At 43.1% G+C, this 22,498-nt stretch overlaps 1 protein-coding gene and 1 long non-coding RNA gene across 2 annotated transcripts in view; one reads left to right on the top strand and one right to left on the bottom strand.

Moving 5' to 3' along the window:
* The window catches only part of TPR (translocated promoter region, nuclear basket protein), a 101,169-nt gene that overhangs the window by 66,546 nt on the left and 12,125 nt on the right, over nt 1-22,498 (bottom strand). The window contains 8 exon segments of the mRNA XM_083156752.1: nt 477-584; nt 672-869; nt 3,867-3,958; nt 6,386-6,526; nt 9,444-9,531; nt 16,576-16,656; nt 21,448-21,540; nt 21,800-21,964. Of these exon segments, the coding sequence (XP_083012878.1) occupies nt 477-584; nt 672-869; nt 3,867-3,958; nt 6,386-6,526; nt 9,444-9,531; nt 16,576-16,656; nt 21,448-21,540; nt 21,800-21,964 (966 nt within the window).
* On the top strand, nt 12,553-13,581 carry LOC146027038 (uncharacterized). Its single transcript, XR_014454637.1, has 3 exons — nt 12,553-12,638; nt 13,031-13,117; nt 13,513-13,581. It is a non-coding gene; the product is annotated as an uncharacterized LOC146027038 (long non-coding RNA).

Here is a 22,498-nt window from a genome sequence, read left to right as displayed (position 1 = left end):
TGTGTAAGTCATCTGAGCGATCACAGGTTCTGAACATCTGTGATCACTGGCCGCTCGCTGTGTGCTTGACAGTAGTCAGCCATTTGGAGGCATGCCCCTGGCGTTCCCTGGCCATTGGTAGGGAAGGCCGCTGATTCTTCTCACAACGGTCATCACATCACCAAGTCCTGGCTTACTCTGCACAGGACAAAATCCATTTGATAGTGAATGGATTTCTCCCTGTGTGGACAGCTGGGCCTCGGGGCTTAAATTAGTGTGTGAATTAGCGTGTGGAGGGAGGTGCTGTGTTTACCTGATCGCAGGGCTCCAAAGATTTGCAGCCTGGCGATCATTTTTGAGTCAGGCCCATTGTGCGGCCAGGAGCTGCTGAACATGAGGAAAGAAAATAACTGCTTAGAAAAAAAATAATAATAAAAATGTATCAGGTCAGAAAAGGGATGGTACACGAAAATTAAAAAATAGGAGATTAGTCTAACCTGCTGAGATAGGTCTTTCAGCTGTAACTCCAACCTCTGGTTATCCTTTTCAAGCACTGACGAAGTTTTGTTCGCTCTATCAGTTTCATTTTGCATACGTTGAATTTCCTGGAGATGAAACAAAATATAAACCAGATGCAATTTCGAAAAAAGTAAGCAAAAACTATAAAGTGTACGACATTGCAAATAAATTACCCTCATTGCCTGCTCAAGTTTGGCAGACAAGCTTGTCACCGTTTTCTGCATACGCTCATATTCCTCTCGCTGACGCTTTAGAATGGGTGCTTTACCCTCAACCTCCTTTACGATGTCATCCAAATACTTTGTAATCCTTTTATTTTCCTGCTTTTCAATTAGCAGTTGATCTTGTGTTTCCATGTATGCGTTATAGAGCTGAAAGAAAATCATCAGGTACACACTTTAAAAAGTCAAATAGATAGGTTGATAAACTAGACCTACAGTGGTATAGGATATAGGGATAGAGGTTCAGCGCTTTGATTACATAAAAAAAATATTTATTACAGTGTTTACAAAATGCAATATTTTAAATGTAAGAAACAGTGAAAAAACAACAGTGAAGAAAAGGGGAAGGATAACATTATGCTCTATAAAAAAAAAAAAATAATTACAGTGGTGCTTGGCAGATTAAGAACTCTACTAAATTTTCTACATTGCTGAAAAAGTTTGGCCTAAAAACTAGACCGAGAACCAAATCCAAGAAATGCAAAAAAAAAAAAAAAAAAAAAAAAAGGAGGGTTGACTGATCATTTTTTATTGACTAAAATTATCAAATATTTGTGAGTGGCAAAATTATGCAAACCTTTAGGCTACGCAGATATTTTGAAGGTGAAATTAAGGGTACTTGTGTAGTTTCACGGTGCCAGCCGTGCTACTGCCGGGTTCTACGTTTGCCACAAACTATCTAAAATAAACTAACTTAACTACATGCCAACATGGAAAGTTCATACCCCCACTATCCATGTTGGCATGGAGTTGATTTTAGATAGCGTGGCGAGCGTAGCGAGCCTACAGCGTGGGCGAGCCCCGCAAGGGGACTCAGACGCACGGCGCCATGCTGGCGCTGTGAAGCTACACAAGTACCAAATTAAGAGACAGGTATTTTCAATCTGTGTGAAGACAAGGTATGGACAACCTGCCTTTTTAAAAGAACAGGGATCTATCAAAGTCTGATGTTCACAACAAGTTTGTCGAAGTGCATCATGCTATGAACAAAGGAGATTTCTGAATGCTTCAGAAAAGGAGTTGTTGGTTCACATCAGGCTGGAAAATTTTACAAATCCATCTATAAAGAGTATGGACTCAAATCATCAGTGAGACATAGTGAGCAGTATTTAATGCTCCCAATTCACCCTTATTTTTTTTGGGGGGGGGGGGGGGGGGGGGGGGGGGGGCGAATCAGGCTGTTTTTACTCCTGCGGTGAATATTTTTTACTGAAAATCTGATTCACCCTTCTCCATTTCATGCTCGCTGCAAGTGGCTGGTGTATTTCAATGTGGTTTTCACTGTGATTTGCCATTTGCAGAGAGTGTATTCAATTCTAGGATGGCGAACTGCTTTCAGTGTGATTTTTGCCATGATTCACCGTTTTGCATTCAATATCTTTTTAAGGTGAACTGGAATGTGTTCTTTTAAAATAAAGGGTATTTTTTTTTTTTTGTGTCAAAAAACAAGACAAAACAAAAAAAAAAACAGTAATTTTGTGAAGGGACATGCTATTTTTATTTATGTGCTTTGAGCACATGAATATATATTTACCTTTTTTTTTTTTACACATTTGCCATCATCATTAGATATTCACTGCACACTAGTCCCGCTCATTACACATGCACAAGCGGAACCAGCGCAGCAGCTCCCTCCACCGCGTCCCCTGCCAGCTCTCCCAGGGGGCAACTTGTGCTGCCTGTGTCACCGGGAGCACTCCTTCTCCCCCACACATTCTGGGGAAGGCAGGGAGGCTTCCACCTCCCTGTCTGCCGCCGTCCCCCAGCAAAAACGCCGTCAGGAGTACCGAGCCTCTGAGGCGTTGAATAGGGTGAGAAGGAGGGCTGGCAGCGAATGCTCCAGGCTCCGGAACCCTGCGAATGTACAGCGAATCCTAACAGGATTCGCTGCACATAGCGATGATGCGCATTGAATACCTGCCATTGTGTACAAATGGAGGAAATTATAACAGAGCTAAAGCTGTTTTGTACAGAGGGTTGGGGTAAAACCCCCCGAAGCCGTTGTTCAGGACTAATCCACTACCATAAACATTCAAAAGCAGTTATTGCTGCACATGGGTCATACCAGATACTGAAAGCAAAAAGGCACCCATAGTTTTGACACTCACAGATAAGTAATATTGAATAATTTTCCTCAATTTAAAAAAAAAAAAAAAAAAAAAAAAAAAAACCTGTCTTTTTTTTTTGTCTCAATTAGTTTTCATTTTTTTTCCTATATTTTTAGGACTTGAATGAAAATCAGTTTTCTGTGGGCAAATTTTAGCAGAAAATGCTGAAGGGTTCACAAACTTGCAAGCACCACTGTATAATGGAGGTTCTCAATGTTTATGGCAGTGGTTCCCAAACTGTGTGCCTAGGCACCCTGGGGTGCCTCAGGACACTTGCAGGGGTGCCTTGGGTTGGTGGACCAAGATCAATTCATATTATTTATGGTCAATGTGCTGGGCAAAACCAGTTCTTGTAGCTGCCAATCATAATATATGTGGATAAACAGGAGCAAATCCTGTCCCTCACCAGATAAATGTGACATATAAACACAATGCACTTAATTTAATTTTTTTTCCTGACTTTCTCGATAAGAAGCATTTGGTCTAGGGGTGCCTTGAAAATATTTTGTTGCTCTAGGGTGCCGTGATTCAAAAAAGTTTGGGAACCACTGGTTTATGGTCATTATACTTTAATTAAAGCCGTTAATCAGAATCTCTCTCAAAACATATATTCCCCAAAGTAGCAACATAACTAAAAAATCAGCTCAAAGGGTAGAAGTACAAAATCACACAGAGGGACTTTCAGAAAGGAATTCAATACAAGTACAAAAAAAAACACCTCATGTGTTGAGCAATACACTGCTGGCATGGAGAGGTTTTAAAGTTAGCAATTTAGGTGAAGGTAAACTCAAAAATATACAAAAAAATTGATAAACAGGTGGACAGAGGATCAGGCAGTTGAATAACCATTACTTGGCACAAGCCCCTGACACTCATTGATCGGTAGAATAAGCAGATGTGTCCCGGATCTGTGTGGAACCAGAATAAGACTGGTCAGAAATTAGGAACCCCTTTTAATACAGCTAGCTTGAGAGGTTAGTTTTCTATAATAGGTACCCTAACAAAGTATAAAACTGTAACCAGCATACAAGTACATTACCTCTGTTAATTTCATGCCAGGTTTCAGAACTTTAGAAACAGCAGCCGCAGTTGGTGACATTGCTGTTAATTCCTCCTCGCTCAGCAAAGTACCTGAATAAAAGTAAAATATTGTGAGAGTGATGAGTTTTTGTTTCTTCTTTCTTTAAAGAGCTTTGAATATGAACAATATCCCCCAAAAGGTACTGGCATGGCAAAGACAACACTCATTATTATTCTCCTTTATTTATATGGCGCCATAAGGGTTCCACAGCGCCCAGTTACAGAGTACACATAATCAAACAGTAAAAACAGTGACTTGCAGTTGAAGACAATACAGGTTAAATGATTATAAAAACCATCAGCCAATTACTGCAACATAAGTATCCAGGTGGCAGAAAACAGCATGCTTTGGTGCAGTTAAGACTGCTGAAGTAAGAAAGGATAAGCACATGAGGTAAGAGGTCCCTGCTCGTAAAAGCTTACATTCTAAAGAGGAGGGGCAGAGACAGGGGTGACACCGGTGGGGTAGACAGGGCGAGGAACCGAAGGATAGGAGGACAGTTTGCTGGGTTTGGTGAAGAAGTGGGTCTTAAGAGCCCGTTTGAAGTTCTGTATAGAAGTGGAGAGTCGGAGGGAGAGAGGTAGTGAATTCCAGAGTTAGGGAGCAGCACGTGAAAAATCTTGGAGGTAGGAATGGGAGGAAGTAATAAGTCAGCAGGAGAGCGGACGGGTGTTAGCCGAGCGAAGGGGATGTAAAGAGAGATAAGGTCAGAGGTAAATGGGAGAGGAGTGGGTGACGGCTGTGTAAGTGAGAAGTTTGAATTGAATTCTGAAAGGGAAGAGATGCCAGTGAAGGGCTTGTAGAAGAGGGGAGGTGCTGTATATTCAACCAATTAATGAATGATTTTTTTGTCTGGTCAACCATCACGTTTATGGACCTCATATAGTACCTACAGAAAAAGATACTCTGTCTAAAATAAGTTACCCTTTGACATTTACTTTTTTCTGGGTGTAATGTGACAATTTTCCAGCATTCATTATAACCCCCTACACTTCAAGCAAGAAAATTTAGGTACTTGTGAGTTATCTGGGCGTCCGATTTTGGTACTAGATCGTATGCGATATCGCATGCGATATCGCATGCGATTTAGCATGCGATTTGCATAAGATTTGCTATTCATTTCATTACCCCACTATCCCCAAAGTGTGTCTATCAACGTGAACCCAAAGCGTGGCGAGCGCAGCGAGCCAGCGAGGGGCGGCGGTACGCGTCCTCCGACCTTTTCATGCCCTACTATCCACTAGGGCGTGGAGTGAGAATAGAATAGTGTGGCGAGCGCAGCGAGCCACCGAGCCCGAAGCGTGGCGAGTGCAGCGAGCCCCGCGAGGGGACGCGGACACCTGTGAAGCCCGCAAGGGCACGCGGATACCTGTGAAGGTGTCCGCGTGCGCTCGCCACGCTTCGGGCTCGCTGCGCTCGCCACACTATTCTATTCTCACTCCACGCCCTAGTGGATAGTAGGGCATGAAAAGGTCGGAGGACGCGTACCGCCTCCTCGCGGGCTCGCTGCGCTCGCCACGCTTCGGGTTCACGTTGATAGACACACTTTGGGGATAGTGGGGTAATGAAATGAATAGCAAATCTTATGCAAATCGCATGCGATATCGCATGCAAATCGCAAGTACCCAAAATCGGGAGCCCGGATAACTCACAAGTACCAAAATTTACATACTCAAAACCCTGTGAACTTGATCGAGCTATGAACCACACTAAGAAAAAAAAAAAATGAAGCAAGTAAGCTTTATCGTACAGTATATTGTCCCAAAATGGATCGTGACAATCAGACACATGGTATAGTGTGTACAGTCAATCTGTTGTTGCTATGCATCATTCAATAAAGCTAGGTATACATCTATACAATTGTCTGGCCGTTCTTTCAACCTCAGACACATGGCTAACAAAACACGCAGAATATAGTTTTGAATGTTTCCCCACATTCAAATTTTGCTATTAAGTGTCTTAATGCATACCTTAAAATATATGCATTTTGTCTTTAGCAGAGGAATTCAACTGGTTCTGGGAGTCTGGAAGTACTGCTGCATTTACACATGTTGTGCGGAAATGCACCAGGCTTAGACGTGCGTGTATAGTAGGTAAGCTGTGCAAAATACTGGGATAGCTGCAATTAAGTGCCCAAAACATCAAATGGCTAGAATTATGCTTGCCACCACAGGTGTCAGTAGAAATAGGTGCCCACAGCACATCTTCGAAGCAAGAAAGATGGATAGAAAAAAAAAAAAGCACAGTTCTCAAAGAGCTAAAAGCTGTGTTCCACGTTTCAGTGTTTACCACCATTATCAGAGACACTGAAAAATTGGACACCGCTTTTGGCTCTGTCGGTTTATTGAGATCCGTCAGTGCTTCACTGCTGTATATTGGGCAGTGACCCAGGAGGGAACATTCCACATTTATGCAGATGGAGTGCTGACTGATGTAATAAAAACCATGAGTAAAATTGTACATTATTGCTAGATTACCTTTTCGTTTAGTAGAAGAAAGCAAATCATTTGCATTTTCCAGTTCCCGCTCTAGTTTATCAATTCTTTCACCAAGACTTCTCTCAACGTCCCCTTTTGTAACTTCCATTTCACACAACTGATTCTGGAGAGACTTGTTGGCTAAGCAGAAAGAAGGAAATAAGACAAGTTAAAAAAATGTATAAAGGAGGAATGCACAATAGCATTATCAAGTGATGCCATTTCCAGTCAGCAGAAACTCTCCATCACTATTGGGAAGAGATCAACTTAATCAATGTGACTTTTCATTTATCTAAAATATTCCTCCACCACAGGACACAGATAGGACTCTAGGTATAGCCTTAACTGGAGGCTAGGCACCAAATAGTTAATGTTTATTTCCAAGGCTCCCACTCCAAGGAGTCCCCAATTCTACACAATTGTAGAACCTGTGCTAATGAGATCTCTCCCCAGAACATGATGACCTCGGTGTCTGTTTCACAGCTATGCTACGAAGTCTGTCAGTTCCGGCATCCAGGTAGGAACCACCTTGAGTTCCCCACTCTGTCAGTTAAACTTACAGCTACGAGACAAGCTCCCCCTGCTTAGTTTAGCTACAGGTATGTTGCTGGTTACTAGCATTCTGCCTCTACTAAGGGCCGTATTCAATGAGAATATTGACGGTGTGCAGCGAATCCTGTTTAGGATTCGCTGCACAGTCGCCACTGCCCGCCGTGTTCCGGAGCCTCGCTGTCCCCCCTATTCAAAGTCGCAGGGGCTCGCTTGAATAGGGGGGACAGCGAGTGTGAACCCCTGCGGCGTCCTGAGGACGGTGGCAGGCAGGGAGATGGAAGTCTCCCTGCCTGCCCCAGAACATATGTGGGGGGGAGGTGGGCTCCCTGGGAGCCAGGCAGCCCCCTGGGAGAGCCAGCAGGGGACCAGGTATTCACTGCACCCAATCGTGCATATGTAATGATCGGGTGCAGTGAATATATGAATATCTAATGAGCGGCTCTCTGCCCCCTGCTGGCTGCTCGGTGTAAAAAAAATAATATATTTTTTTTATTAAATATATATTCATGTGCTATAAGCACATGAATAAAAATAGCATGCCCATTCTCAGAATAAAATTCCTGATTTTTTGACACCAAATGTAAAACAGCAACTTTATTTTAAAAGTTCACTTTCCACTTCACCATGAAAAGATGGCGATTTGCTACACGGCGAAAATCACTTAGAAAAACGGCGAGAAGTACACGTTGAATAGGGTGATTCGCTTTTTGACCCCCCCCCCCCCACCAAAAAAAATCACCTTCCAACGTGAATATAGCACAAATTCGCCGTGAAACAGGGCGAATAATCCTCATTGAACACTGCCCTAAATCAACAGCTGTCTGCTGTAGATGTATTAATTTATGCAGTCATTGCAGGGGTTGACGCAGGTGTCCGCAGCTTTCCAGTTGATGCTGGACAAGGTTCGCGGACATCCAAGTGCATGCCTTCAGACGAGACAGCACTAAATCCATCTGGGGGAGATTTGGCTCTACTATTAGTTCCCTGCCCACCTCCCCTGTGTGTGGTTCATTGTGTGTTCTGGTCTTCCTTTGTCTCACTAATTAGTGTAGGCTTGCTAACTTAACTGGCTGCCAGAGGCTGGGGTCGGGTTATAGAGGTCCAATAGCACCGGGCTGCTGTGACTAAAGGTGTCCATACACGTACCAATTACCCGGTACATTTTGTGCTAAAATAGCATTGCATCGCATGCACAACGATGCTATTTTAGCACAACAAATACCGGGTAATTGGTACGTGTATGGGCACCTTGACATTTGGTGCCCTGTTATCCCTGTTTCTCCTATGTATAGAAAGAATAGGATTTAGAATCTCCTTTTTTCTGTAGCAACATTGAAAAAAAGAATCCCAATGAGAAAAATGCAGAAGGGGTAGCCAGTTAAGAGTATGCTTTTGCCATCTATACTGTATGTGCCAAATTGTAAGATCGGTAATGTATTCCATTGGCACACTGCTTTTTTTGGGCCTACCACATTGAGATGGTGTCTAAATAAGTGTCACAATCCTGTGCATGCTTATTCTATGTATGGGTTGTCTACAAAAGCATTTTACATAGAAGATATGAACCGTGAAGGCCCAAGAGATGGGGCTACAGCGTAGTGCAAAAATAGGAGAACCACCCAAACTGCGAGTGATTCCCAGCTGCTTTTGGGGACGGGGAGCAGTTGCTGTGGCTCCACTATTTGAATTTTTCACTGCGCCCCACCCTCGAGCTTCCACTAATACTAATGGGTTAAAAGAGTAAAGGTGCCTACATACTGAACGATTTGGGAACGATCCAATATAGCTAACGATCTCCCCAGCATTTGTTGTCAACGATTGTACAAACGATTACACATGAATGATCAATCGAGTGGCGGGTATGTACATTGGCATAGATATCGTTCATACACAAGGAACAATTCAATCGGAATGACCACATTGTATGCCAAATCGTTCTGTGTGTATACACCTTAAGGGTTGGGCTATAAAACCATGCACTCTCAATTGTTTATGGCCAAAACGTATAAGCGATATGCTTTTACTAGTTGCTGTGGTTTTTTTTTTTTGGTGATGGTACACAGAGCCTTCTGTCACTCCTGGAATGGGTCATGTTGGGAGGTATGGCACAGTACTCTGGCCACACACGTACTACCACACCCCAAAAAAAGAAAAGGACCCCTTGCGTGCGACCACAAGGTAGCAACCCAATTGATGCCCAAAAATGAAACTTTCACCTTGAGAATCTGCTGCACATAAACAAATCTCTGTATGTACAGAGAGACACATACACATGTTGCAAAAAAAAATCTTGATGTGTCAAGCCCTAACTAGGCAGATGGGGAATAGAATGTATCCATTTACAAGCAATTACTACTGTATCAGCCCACTCTGTCAACTTTAAAATGAGGTCCTTTTCAGTAAGGATCTATGAAATAGAATATCATTCAATATTGTAATACAATTGTACTTTGAAAATAAGTGACATAACAAGACCGAAAAGGATCACAAATAAATATATACTTACTATCGCCTGCTTCCTTGAGAAGTTTATGAAGTTCCTCCACCGCCCGGGTTAATTCTGCATTCTTTGCCTCAGAGTCCTCAGCAGAACTCTACAAAAGTAATTAATCCAAGTCATATTTCGTACCCATGTTATTGTCTGCATGAATTACAGCCCAATTACTCCAATGGATCTTTTTACTTAGCTTTTTTCTCATTTGAGGACACTCTGCGAAGCACATAAGGGGATATTCAATCTCCCGCCGCCATTCCCAATGCATTGAAAAGGGGATCTCGGCAGAACCGAAGCACATTTTTGAGAATCATTTCAGTTCTAGAACACCCTATTACATTTATTTCCATATTTAACAAGGTACAGATGGCGCGGGTCTTATTATTGCCGCCTATGGCGATGTTTCCGACACTCGCCATGGCGCATACATGTAGCGAATCGCCGTGGCGCTTCACGACGAGTGCAATATCACAGACCAACCACCAGATGTCACTTTTAAAAACCTCATTTGCGCATGCGTAAGATTTGTGCTTCAGCGCGTGCATGATGCGCAGGAATTACATGAACTTTATTATACGATGAGCACCTCTCTAATGCCGCTGGCACGAGCGTGATCCAGTCTCTTCAGCCGAGAGTGCATCATGCTGATGCGGACAGAGAGTGTCGTACATGTACGTCATGGCCGGGAGGTACTTCCCGACACATGACGTACATGTACGTCATGGCTTCTAACTGTCACTGCGTCTATAGACGCAGTGACAGTTAGGAGATGTAGCCGCACAGACGCTAATGCGTAACATCAAACACCGTACTGTAGTTCTAAAGGTTGTACGACACGGACGCTATGCGTCTCAGTATACAGTACAGTATTGTTCTAAAGGCGGTCACAATATTGGAAACTTGGTCACAATATGGTTTTGCAGCATTACATTCACAGTATTGTGCGGTAAGTTACTGATGGGTAGATTTACAGTATGAAGCGGTGATAAGGGAGGAGAAGTGGAAAATGCCGTCCAATCAGCTCCTGACTGTTAAGCTACAGGCTGGGTGTAGAATCAGTCATGGTAGTATAGTAGTCATTACACTGTACAGTTCTTGGCTGTAGTGTAGTGGTTATCTGCATGGTGTTTCACGCCGGAGACCCGTGTTCGATTACGGCGTTAAACCTTTAATATTATAGTATCAAATTTTACAGTTTTAACTAAGATATAATTATTGACAATATACTGTGTGATTAAAATATAATTATTTATATTTACAGTATAGTATTACATTTTACAGTATATTGTATAAGTAATGTATTACAGTATATAAAAACTACTGATAAACTACTGATAAACTACTGTACCCACTACTCAGCGGCGGGCGCACAGAATGGGACGCTGTTCCGCACGGCGCATAGGACGCACGGCGCATAGGACGCACGGCGCACACGCTAATGCAGTATACTGTAGGCGCCATTATCAGTATCGCTAGTACTGTACCTGGACCTGTTCAGTATGTCGGACACTGGCAGAGTCAGGAGGGCAAGGCCCTTTGGCAGAGGGGAGCTCCTCACCCTGGTGGCTTGGCGGGACAGGCTCCTGGTCTCTAATCGGGAGATTGTGGAGGCCTACCAGGGGGCCCGTCAAGCCATCAGGGTGAGGTTCCATAGAGACAGGCCAGTTAGGAGCCTCCAGAGGAGATGGTCCGACCTGGTCCGTCGGGACCCTCAACTGCTGGACTCCCTCAGGCAAAGTAAGTACTGTACATACCTGTACAATGTTGAGTGCTATTGTATACAGTATTTTTTTACTTGTTGCCATGGGGGATTTTACAGTATACTGTACCTGTATTTTTTTTTAATGTGCTGATTGCTGTACAACTGTTCAGGTAGATTTTACAGAACTTGCTATTAGAATTAGAATTTAGAATTAGGGGGTGTGTCATTCTCCACCTGAAGGGTGTGTCTACAGTACTTCCATACAGTACACTACTGTACTGTACATGGAGATACTGTATTGTGTGTGGGGGGGCGCTGACCTGGACAGAGAGGTTTTTTGGACCGGGTCTGAGAGCGCCAGAGTCAGCTGTTCAGCAGTGGTATTGATACAGATTTGGGGGGAGCAGTATTAGACAGGTCCTTCTGAGCATTGTTCCGCTCTCCAACTCCAGGGCCTGGACCCCACTTCTTACATTCCCATTCCTGCAGCCACCAGACCTGGTTTCCAGCCCATGGTTGGGGTGATGTCAACATGTTAACCCCCGGAATCCATGGCAGATCATGTACTGTACAGTAAATTCTTTGCAATGAGCATGTTAATCCCTTCCAGAGTGTGCAACACCTGGAAGACCAGGTTCATCCCATGGCAACGAGCATGTTAACCCCCTAATATGCAATGAGCATTATAGTGTGTGTAGTAATGGGTAATGGACATTATGGAATGTGGTAAAATACTGTACATACTGTACTGTAATACAGTAGGTACTGTACAGTATTTTGGTGTACAGTATGGCATAATGTGTAGGACTAATGAGAGAGAGATGGAGATTGCTGCTACAGTACTGTGCAGTATTTCAGGGAGTCTCCTGCTGAAGAGGGAAGGCAACTACTGTGTGCTGTACAGTACATGCTTGTTGCCATGGGTGATTTCCTACAGCATTGGTTTTCATGACATACTGTACAGTACTGTACAGTAAATTGTGGGCCCTTACAAACTTTTGATATGGGGCCTACAAATACTGTATCTGCAGTAATTACAGTATGCCTTACGCACTGTATTTCTTATTTTTCCAGGTATCAGCAGGATGACGCTGCGGGAGAGACAGCACCGCCACTGTAAGTACAGTACAGTATACTGTATACAGTACAGAGCGGAACATTGCATATTGACTTTCAAACATGTGGGATACTGTACAGGACCACAGCATTTCATCCCTCCTGGAATGGGTCATTTTGGCAGGTACTGTACTGTACTGTACTGTTATGTACTGCACAGTACAGTATGTACTGTAGTGTTGATACAGTACCTTAACACATTGTACTTTATAGTACAGTATGTTCCTGTTAGAGAATATACAGTACTGTACAGCACAGTAGTTTTTTTGTGTGCTTTTCCGCAGTCCCAGTGGATGTCGCAGCTCCAGAAGGCCTCCCTGCCGCCACCCAGGAGGAGAGGGCCACCTCTGCCCCCACCCAGCTGGAGGAGGAGTCTCTGAGCGCGGTTGGTAAGTATTGTACAGTATAACACCAGGGCTCTCACCATCTGTACCGGAAAAGTATTTTTGAACAGGCTCCAGCATGTACTGAGGCCCTTGTTCTTCTTCACTCTCTGACAAAATCCTTCTTGGATGGACAAACCCATGTGCACTGCAGGTGAGGCAGGTGTTACTGGACTTGCGCAGAGAGAATTACAGTATGTACTGTACAGTAGATTTGGGTGTGTCATTTTGCACTGCCTCGCCTGCTGTGCACATGGGTTTGTCCATCTACTGTGGGGAGGATTTTGTCAGAGAGTGAAGCAGAGTAAGGGCATCAGTTCCTGCTGGAGCCTGTTCAAAAATACCCCTGCTTGCACGATACACCCTCTTTATTTTGTCTTTTTTTTTGACATTTGCAGCTCCAGAAAGCCTCCCTGCCGCCACCCAGGAGGAGAGGGCCACCTCTGCCCCCACCCAGCTGGAGGAGGAGTCTCTGAGCGCGGTTGGTAAGTATTGTACAGTATAACACCAGGGCTCTCACCATCTGTACCGGAAAAGTATTTTTGAACAGGCTCCAGCATGTACTGAGGCCCTTGTTCTTCTTCACTCTCTGACAAAATCCTTCTTGGATGGACAAACCCATGTGCACTGCAGGTGAGGCAGGTGTTACTGGACTTGCGCAGAGAGAATTACAGTATGTACTGTACAGTAGATTTGGGTGTGCCATTTTGCACTGCCTCGCCTGCTGTGCACATGGGTTTGTCCATCTACTGTGGGGAGGATTTTGTCAGAGAGTGAAGCAGAGTAAGGGCATCAGTTCCTGCTGGAGCCTGTTCAAAAATACCCCTGCTTGCACGATACACCCTCTTTATTTTGTCCTTTTTTTTTTTGACATTTGCAGCTCCAGAAAGCCTCCCTGCCGCCACCCAGGAGGAGAGGGCCACCTCTGCCCCCACCCAGCTGGAGGAGGAGTCTCTGAGCGCGGTTGGTAAGTATTGTACAGTATAACACCAGGGCTCTCACCATCTGTACCGGAAAAGTATTTTTGAACAGGCTCCAGCATGTACTGAGGCCCTTGTTCTTCTTCACTCTCTGACAAAATCCTTCTTGGATGGACAAACCCATGTGCACTGCAGGTGAGGCAGGTGTTACTGGACTTGCGCAGAGAGAATTACAGTATGTACTGTACAGTAGATTTGGGTGTGTCATTTTGCACTGCCTCGCCTGCTGTGCACATGGGTTTGTCCATTCTACTGTGGGGAGGATTTTGTCAGAGAGTGAAGCAGAGTAAGGGCATCAGTTCCTGCTGGAGCCTGTTCAAAAATACCCCTGCTTGCACGATACAGCCTCTTTATTTTGTCCTTTTTTTTTTTTTTGACATTTGCAGCTCCAGAAGGCCTCCCTGCCGCCACCCAGGAGGAGAGGGCCACCTCTGCCCCCACCCAGCTGGAGGAGGAGTCTCTGAGCGCGGTTGGTAAGTATTGTACAGTATAACACCAGGGCTCTCACCATCTGTACCGGAAAAGTATTTTTGAACAGGCTCCAGCATGTACTGAGGCCCTTGTTCTTCTTCACTCTCTGACAAAATCCTTCTTGGATGGACAAACCCATGTGCACTGCAGGTGAGGCAGGTGTTACTGGACTTGCGCAGAGAGAATTACAGTATGTACTGTACAGTAGATTTGGGTGTGTCATTTTGCACTGCCTCGCCTGCTGTGCACATGGGTTTGTCCATCTACTGTGGGGAGGATTTTGTCAGAGAGTGAAGCAGAGTAAGGGCATCAGTTCCTGCTGGAGCCTGTTCAAAAATACCCCTGCTTGCACGATACAGCCTCTTTATTTTGTCCTTTTTTTTTTTGACATTTGCAGCTCCAGAAAGCCTCCCTGCCGCCACCCAGGAGGAGAGGGCCACCTCTGCCCCCACCCAGCTGGAGGAGGAGTCTCTGAGCGCGGTTGGTAAGTATTGTACAGTATAACACCAGGGCTCTCACCATCTGTACCGGAAAAGTATTTTTGAACAGGCTCCAGCATGTACTGAGGCCCTTGTTCTTCTTCACTCTCTGACAAAATCCTTCTTGGATGGACAAACCCATGTGCACTGCAGGTGAGGCAGGTGTTACTGGACTTGCGCAGAGAGAATTACAGTATGTACTGTACAGTAGATTTGGGTGTGCCATTTTGCACTGCCTCGCCTGCTGTGCACATGGGTTTGTCCATCTACTGTGGGGAGGATTTTGAATCAAAATTATCTTACAACCCCCTCCCCTCCGTAATCGAACTCGGGCCTCCTGCTTGGATTGCCGCGCAGCTAACCACTAGACTACTGTACGGTCATGTAACCCGTGGCAGGATGTGATGGCAAAACCAGTACCCCTGCAGCCTCTGAGACGCCCCCCTGGCGAGAACCCCGAGGACGGCACGGCCCGCCCCTTCGTGGATTCTTTGCTCTGCAGGAGATGTTGAAGTGTAATGACCTGTATAAGCCGACCCCCTCCACCCCTGGGGGGAGGGGAGGAGGAGCTTGACTTCATTACTCCTTGCAAGAGACAATACAGTATTGCAGCGTGTGAAATAGGGCTTTCTTAAACCAGTCACCCCCGGCAAACCTCGCACTGGACGCTTCAACTCATACTGTAACTCTTGGTCCTCGCGGAGGTTCAGTCGCATTAGCGGCTAAATCTCCCGAGTGTACTATCTAGATTCGGCCGCAGATGCGCCTGAACCTCCGTGAAGTCTGGTCTGTCAGGACTCGGCTTGTGAATCCTTCAGTACACATTTAGTGGTCTACGCTAGCTTTATTGATTACTGTGCATTTATAAATAAATAAATAAATAAATAAACATCAAAATTATCTTACAACCCCCTCCCCTCCGTAATCGAACTCGGGCCTCCTGCTTGGTTTGCCGCGCAGCTAACCACTAGACTACTGTACTGTCATGTAATCCGTGGCAGGATGTGATGGCAAAACCAGTACCCCTGCAGCCTCTGAGACGCCCCCCTGGCGAGAACCCCGAGGACGGCCCGCCAGCGTCTGATACCTGTAGTTCTTTCATGGATTGTCTGAGTTTGTCCTTTCATAGATTAGTGCTGTCATGTACTGTAGTACTGTACTTTATTTTAGCGCAAGTCGATACCGTCCAACTCTGGAAAGGCAGGAGGCACTTTGACTTCAGCGCCTCCTCCATTTGCTCACTTGTACTGTATTGTACGTTCACTAGTGTCTCATTTTAATTTACTTTACTGTACTGTACTGTACTTTATCATTTCCCACGAGCACCTCATCGTGCATGAGCGTCTAATCGCGCACGAGCTTCTCATACAGTATAGTAATACGGCGAATGGAGGAATCACTCCGACTGTATCTTGATGGAGCATTAGCCACCCAGTGGTGGCAGATTGTATTACATGGCGAGCAACCATGTCGCTTGGCGGACGCCAGCGCCATAAAAATATCGATGCGCCAGAACCTCCGCCATGGCGTCCAGGCGGCAATAATAAGGCCGGCGCTATCTGTATAGGGTAAAAGCTATTTAATGGACAGAACATCAGGGGACTGTAATGAACTTTCAGTACTCCACACTGTTAAAAGCTTCTATAGTAACAAATTAGGTACTTAACACAATGCACTTAAATATTTTTTTTTTCTGAATTTCACGATAAGAAGCATTTGGCCTAGGGTTGCATTCAAAATATTTTGATGCTCTAGGGCGCCGTGATTCAAAATAGTTTGGGAACCCCTGCACTAGGGCATAGAGAAAGAATAAATAGTGTGCCCAAAATATGGCGAGCACAGCGAGCCCTACAAGGGGACGCGGTGTACATTCTATGTCATTTATTGAACAGTGTACAAAAGGCATCAGATGAGTGTAGTTATTATACTCATTTGCACATAGCCAAGTAAAATGCCAAAAAATTCCTGCATCATTATGGACTAAGCATTCAAATGTAAACAGATCCTCCATACCTTATAGAGGTTAGAAAGCTTAACATTCACTTTGAGCTCATTGTGAAACTTCTCTGCCACATTTCCTTGCTGGTCCTTTGCCTAATGTAAAAACAAAGGTTAAAAGAAAAAATGTAAGAAACAGAATTATGTAAAAGTACAAAAAATTTTATGTAGACCATGGAGCAAAGTAGTTTTATCACCACATGTATGCCAAAATTTTAAATATTGTTACCGGAAATAAATATAGTTAGCATTACTGCCTCACAGCACTGAAGTCATGGGTTAGATTGCCACCATGACCCTAACTGTGTGAAGTTTGTATATTCTCCCCGTACTTGCGTGGATTTACTCCGCAAGTTTGCTCCCATAATCCAAAAATATACTGGTAGGTAAATTGGCCCCCAAACAAAAATTATCCCACAATAGAATGTGTGTGTAAATGTGGTAGGGAATATAGATTGTAAGCTCCATTGGGGCAGGGACTTATTGTGAATGTTCAAATATTCTCTGCGGAATATGCGTGCACTATATAAGAAACCATTAATAATTAATATATGCTTTGGTATCCATCAAAGGGCACGGACACTCTGACACTTGGAGCAGTCGATAAAGTTAAAACATTATTGTCCCACATACAGTTAAAACATTATTGTCCCACATACAGTACAATCGCACCTCCATCAAAGCACAGTATACCCAACAAAGATATAGAGAATACTAATTTCACTATGTTCTTTTGTATTTGGGTTTACCAGACTGAAGCCATGTCACAAGGACAACCAAAGCGGACACTCTGGGAAGGTAAGAACCAGTGTCCTGGGATGTAATCCCAATATATGCAGAAGCTTCCTGTACCTGATCCACAATGGAGAGGAGTCAATCAGCTCCAACAACATTTGATTGGCAGTCCTCTGACAACTGCCAAGTTCAACCCTGAATGACCCAAATCAAATAGGGTTAACAACCAACTTCAACTAGGCTCCTTAAACAAATATTGTTTTAGGCCTCACTTACAGGGTCTGTCATAACTTAATGCTGTAGAATTGGCAGAGGAGTGACCTTAGACTTCGTCAGTATCACCATGAATATTACTATGTCATTAATTATGAATAACCTCATAGCTGGTCATTACAGTATTCTCAAAGGGTAAACTGACCCGTGGGAGAACTTCTTCTTAACACTGGTCTCAATGCACTGGGAAGATTTTTATTCTGTAAGCTCCAATGGAGCAAGGATGGTGATAATGATTAAATAGATTATTAAAGCTCTGTAAATTATGGTGGCAGCAGACACGAACATATAAATAATAATACTAATAATCCTACTGCTAAAGGTTGGGTATCCCTTATCCAAATTATTCTGAAAACCATAGTTTCCATAATGTGATAAAAAAAAAAAAAATTCTTGTTAAAAGCACTACCGGGGACATCTGTACCAACACTACTGGGAACATGATATATAACTGGCACTAAACATGTGCAAGAAAATTCAGTACAAAAATTTTGAAACCTTGTTTCACACACAAATAAAATATATTTAGGTGCATTTCAAGTGTTTATACAACATAAATGCTCTAGATACATCATTGAAATAAAAATTATTACGAAATCCAGAATCAGTTATCCAAAATTCTTCTGGTCCCGAGCATTTTAAATAAGGAATACTCAACTTATAATTATAAACATTGTAGTGATGCTACTTTTTAGACCAATTATAATGTAACAGACTGTGGAGCTTGCTTCATACAATTCTTTAAGGCCAAGACTAGGATTGGGAATCATCTTTAGATCAAAATGGTGAGCGCGCACAGTTTTACTGCAAATTACTGAAGTGTGGGGGAAGTGGGGACAAAATGGGGAGCGATAAACATCAGCCTATCGGCTCCCAAATAACATGTTACAGACTGGGTTTGAAAAACACAGGTAGGAGCTGATTGGTTGGTTGTTTATAAAACTCTCCACTTTTTGAAGCTTGATACATCTGGCCCCTAGTGAGGAAAGTCTTCTCAGCAGCTACAATGTAATTGTAATGTACCCAATACTTATTTTTCTGGATAATTTCAACTCCCACTGCTGCCAGCATCTGTTGCAAACACAAGTACCCAGACATTTAATATCTGGTCTGTACTCTCACTTACTACATAATACAGATTTATTGACTCTTAAGCAGAAATGGGGAGGAGACCTACGGACAATATCTGACGACGATTGAAAGAGATTGTTCAAAGCAAATTCATCCCTTTTCATTAGATCACACATTTTATTTATTTCCTGTGAATTAGAAAAGGAGACTTTTGCTGTAGCGGTATTGAATCTAATCGCAGTGAATTAATGTGTTTGCCGATCAATGTAGTAAACAGCCTTCATTTCTGAATTCCTGGAAAGATGTTTTGTGAGGTCGGATACATGATGGAATACTCCAGATCAGCAGGGCACTGTGGAAAACTGGATCGGTCAGCAACCCAGGAGTTTCTACACTGAAGCCATTCACTCCCTTCCTACATGCTGGGTTCAGTTCATCAATGTCAATTGTGTAGTTGTTACACATGAACTGTAATTAAATATGCTATGCATACAACCGTAGTCTCCTTTTCATTTGGACACACCTTATATTTCACTGGTCAGGCCGTTTAGGTTTGGGGGAGGTCTGACCATGTTATACCCCTTTCAGACATATGCGAAAATCCGGGTTTTTTCACATGAACGCGCCCAAACCCGGGACTAGCGTATGTCTGAAAGGGTATACCCAGGATTTCACTCCCGGATACTGAGCACCTGCAATTGACCAGGGATTTTCCCGGTATTTAACTCCCGGGTATAATACCCGGCTTATGTCTGAATGGGTTTACCCGGGTTTTTCAGTTTTAAACATGTGATGTTGCTTTTTTTTTGCTCCTGGGGCGTGTCCCATTTTAATGATGAAACACTGAAATGCTTGAAAAGCCTGGCTTATGTGTGAAAGGGGTCTACCCGGGTATTTCCCGGATTTGAGGTATAGTGTGAAAGGGGGTCTGTTACTAAAATCGTGGGAGTGACCTGGGTTGAAAATCCCAGGTAAACCTGGCCAAAATCCCGGGTAGTATGTCTAAAAGGGGTATAATTCACCTGAGGGACATATTTTGTAATTACTATAGTCCTGCCCATGTATAACTCCCTTTGGACTGAGGTGATTAATATTCTGGTGTCTACAGGTGTTCCTAGATATGTGTTAATGCTGCTTGTATGCACATTGATGAAGAGGGGGGTTGGACAAGTATACAAGGCAATATACCATTAATATGTGCATGCTTGTGAAAGTATGCATAGCTAAACAATGGATGGCATCAAGGGGTCCAAATGTGGGAACGAGACTTCCATAGGGAAGGATACAGTGATGCCTGAAAAGTTTCATTTACCAGGAGAGCTGAGAAAAATGTTTTTATGCTACGTGGGCAAAATGGCTGTTCTCTTATGCATCGAGTGTCGAATCAAGGTCACCCATGTGTTAAGATAATGTACGGATGTTGGATCTGGGTGATAGATTAACGCACCTGCTTAATAAATGTTCTGTTTGGCATAATACAGGCCAAATGCTTCATTGCATTAAATTCCATGGGTGTAGCAAAATAACTTATCAGACAAACTGCACAGGTTTTGGCATTATAGAATATAAGCGTTATAACATGACTGTTTGCCAACTCATGTTTCCTCTCACATCCTGGGTAGTAATGTTACTTTCCTAATCTTGTTTGTGCTCATGATAACGGCTATACCTTTCCTTTATTTAATCGAATGTTCTTATGACTTCAATTAATGTTCTATCGATTTATCTTATCTATTTATACTGTATCAGATTTATTGTTTATTCAAAGCCTGAGATATCACACTTCAACTCATGTCCCATACACGTGGAGATGCTGTGCAGCTAAGCAAATATATATGTTCCTCATGTCCACGTCCATCATCAGGATACATCTAGAGCAGTGGTCAGGGAACTCGGTCCTCATTACCCCACACAGTGCATGTTTTGCAGGTCTCCTCACAGAATCACAAGTGAAATAATTAACTCCACCTGCAGACCTTATAAAATGTGTCTGAGTAATTAGTATACCTGTGCACCTTATGGGTTACCAGCAAAACATGCACTGTGTGGGGTAATGAGGACCGAGTTCCCTGACCTAGTGTATATCTGTACTGTTAATGTTTTACTTGTTTCTATCCTGGCTGTTACACAGAAATCCAATCTAATTCCTAGTATGGGCAAGTATACCTTGCCAAATAAAGCGGATTCTGAGGTTTAAAATGTTTTATTTAAATTTGTGTAAGGTTTAATATTTACATTGTAATGTTGAAAAATAGATGTTTACAGTAAATTACAAAAAAAGGAAAAAAAAAAATGTATGTGTGAAAACTGAAATGTTTATTTATTCTAAATCAGGGGTGGGGAACCTCCAGCCTGCAAACAGCCCCCGTAGCCAGTCTGAGTGGCCCACCCACTTTGCCGGGAGTCAAAAACAGAGGAGTTCTCGGGAGAGGTCGGTAGATCTTGCGAGATTCCTCTTAATCAGCAGCAGCCAGAGACTGAGTCTTATTCAGTGTCAGCCGCCGGAGCGTGGGATGGCTGCAGCAGGACAATTTGTAAGTTACAATTTTACACATGGCCTCCGAAGGATTTTTTCCCCCATGCAAAACTGCCCTTGGCACAAAAAAGGTTCCCCACTCCTGTTTTACATCATCCATGAGTGTGCCAATCTGTTATGCATCTATACAGATCAGGAAGGATTGTCAAACATCTAAATTTCAGTGAGGGGTGACAGAAAAATTCACACTTGTGCCAAGTCATAATAGCTCTTGGATCAATGTGTAGTTGACTGCCCACCACACCAGCCAATTTAAAACAAACAATACTTGCCTCTTTCAACTTATTCATAAGGTCCTCTGCCTGCTTCTGCAGATTCTCATTGCAAGATTTAAGGCAACCGATCTGTTCTTCTAGTCTGATAACCTAGCAAGAAAAGCAAATATTTTAACAACTTTGTTAATTCCAACTACAAGAATAGTGCAAGTGCAAACAGCCATGGAACACAGGCAGACACAAATAGACTAAAGTTTAAAACAATTTGTGCCCTGTGAAACTTTAAAAAACTCTGAACTTCCAATTTGCACAAATTGTTACCAAAATACAACACGCAATAATTCTAAAGTTACATGAGAAAACAAATACAAATTTTGCATGTAAAAATCTGACCAATTTGGATATTTACCTCATCTTTTTTGTTTTCTAGAGATCCTTTAAGCTCCAAAATGTTATTTCCTTTCTCTCTCTGAACAGACAATAGTTCGTCAGTTTTAGCTCTCAGTTCAGTGTTCAGCCAGTTATTTTGAGTCTGCAGAAGTTCTTTTTCCTGTTCCAAGCGCTTTTCACGATACTTTAAGTAGAAATAAGCAAATAAAAAAATAACAGCCATGGGTTGTGTGGAATACCATTTAAAAAGGTCTATAAATGCAGAGTAGGCGACACAAATGTCAAATTGACGGTTTGTCAGTAAAATGCAAAGAAAGACACACACTGTATGTACGATTCCAATTTGGATGTTACCTGAGCGGACAACAGTGCTCAAGCAAACGGATCTGCTTTCCACACAGTTATAAAGGTCTATATAATAGTTTTACTTTTAGAGACTTTAACATCTGGCTACTGCCCGAAAAAGGAAAAAAAAGAGAAGATGTCCGACATTAGAGTTGGAAGGGAACGGCCAGCTCACTCAGGTTACGAATATCACAGAGCATGGCGCATTGTAGCTAGATGCATGAGGTAACATCTTTAGGTTTGACTAATAGATTTAAAAAAAGCTCAAAGACTTCTGCCAAATGGAGTTCCACAAGTATATAATATAAAAAATAAATATCAAGGATTTCCATGTGGATGATACGTCTACCAACTAACTCACACCAACATCAAA

Source organism: Crinia signifera, chromosome 8 (assembly GCF_055691185.1).
Source record: "Crinia signifera chromosome 8, ASM5569118v1, whole genome shotgun sequence".
In the NCBI taxonomy this organism is placed as follows: Eukaryota; Metazoa; Chordata; class Amphibia; order Anura; family Myobatrachidae; genus Crinia; species Crinia signifera.
This window is presented reverse-complemented; position numbering and strand designations above follow the sequence as displayed.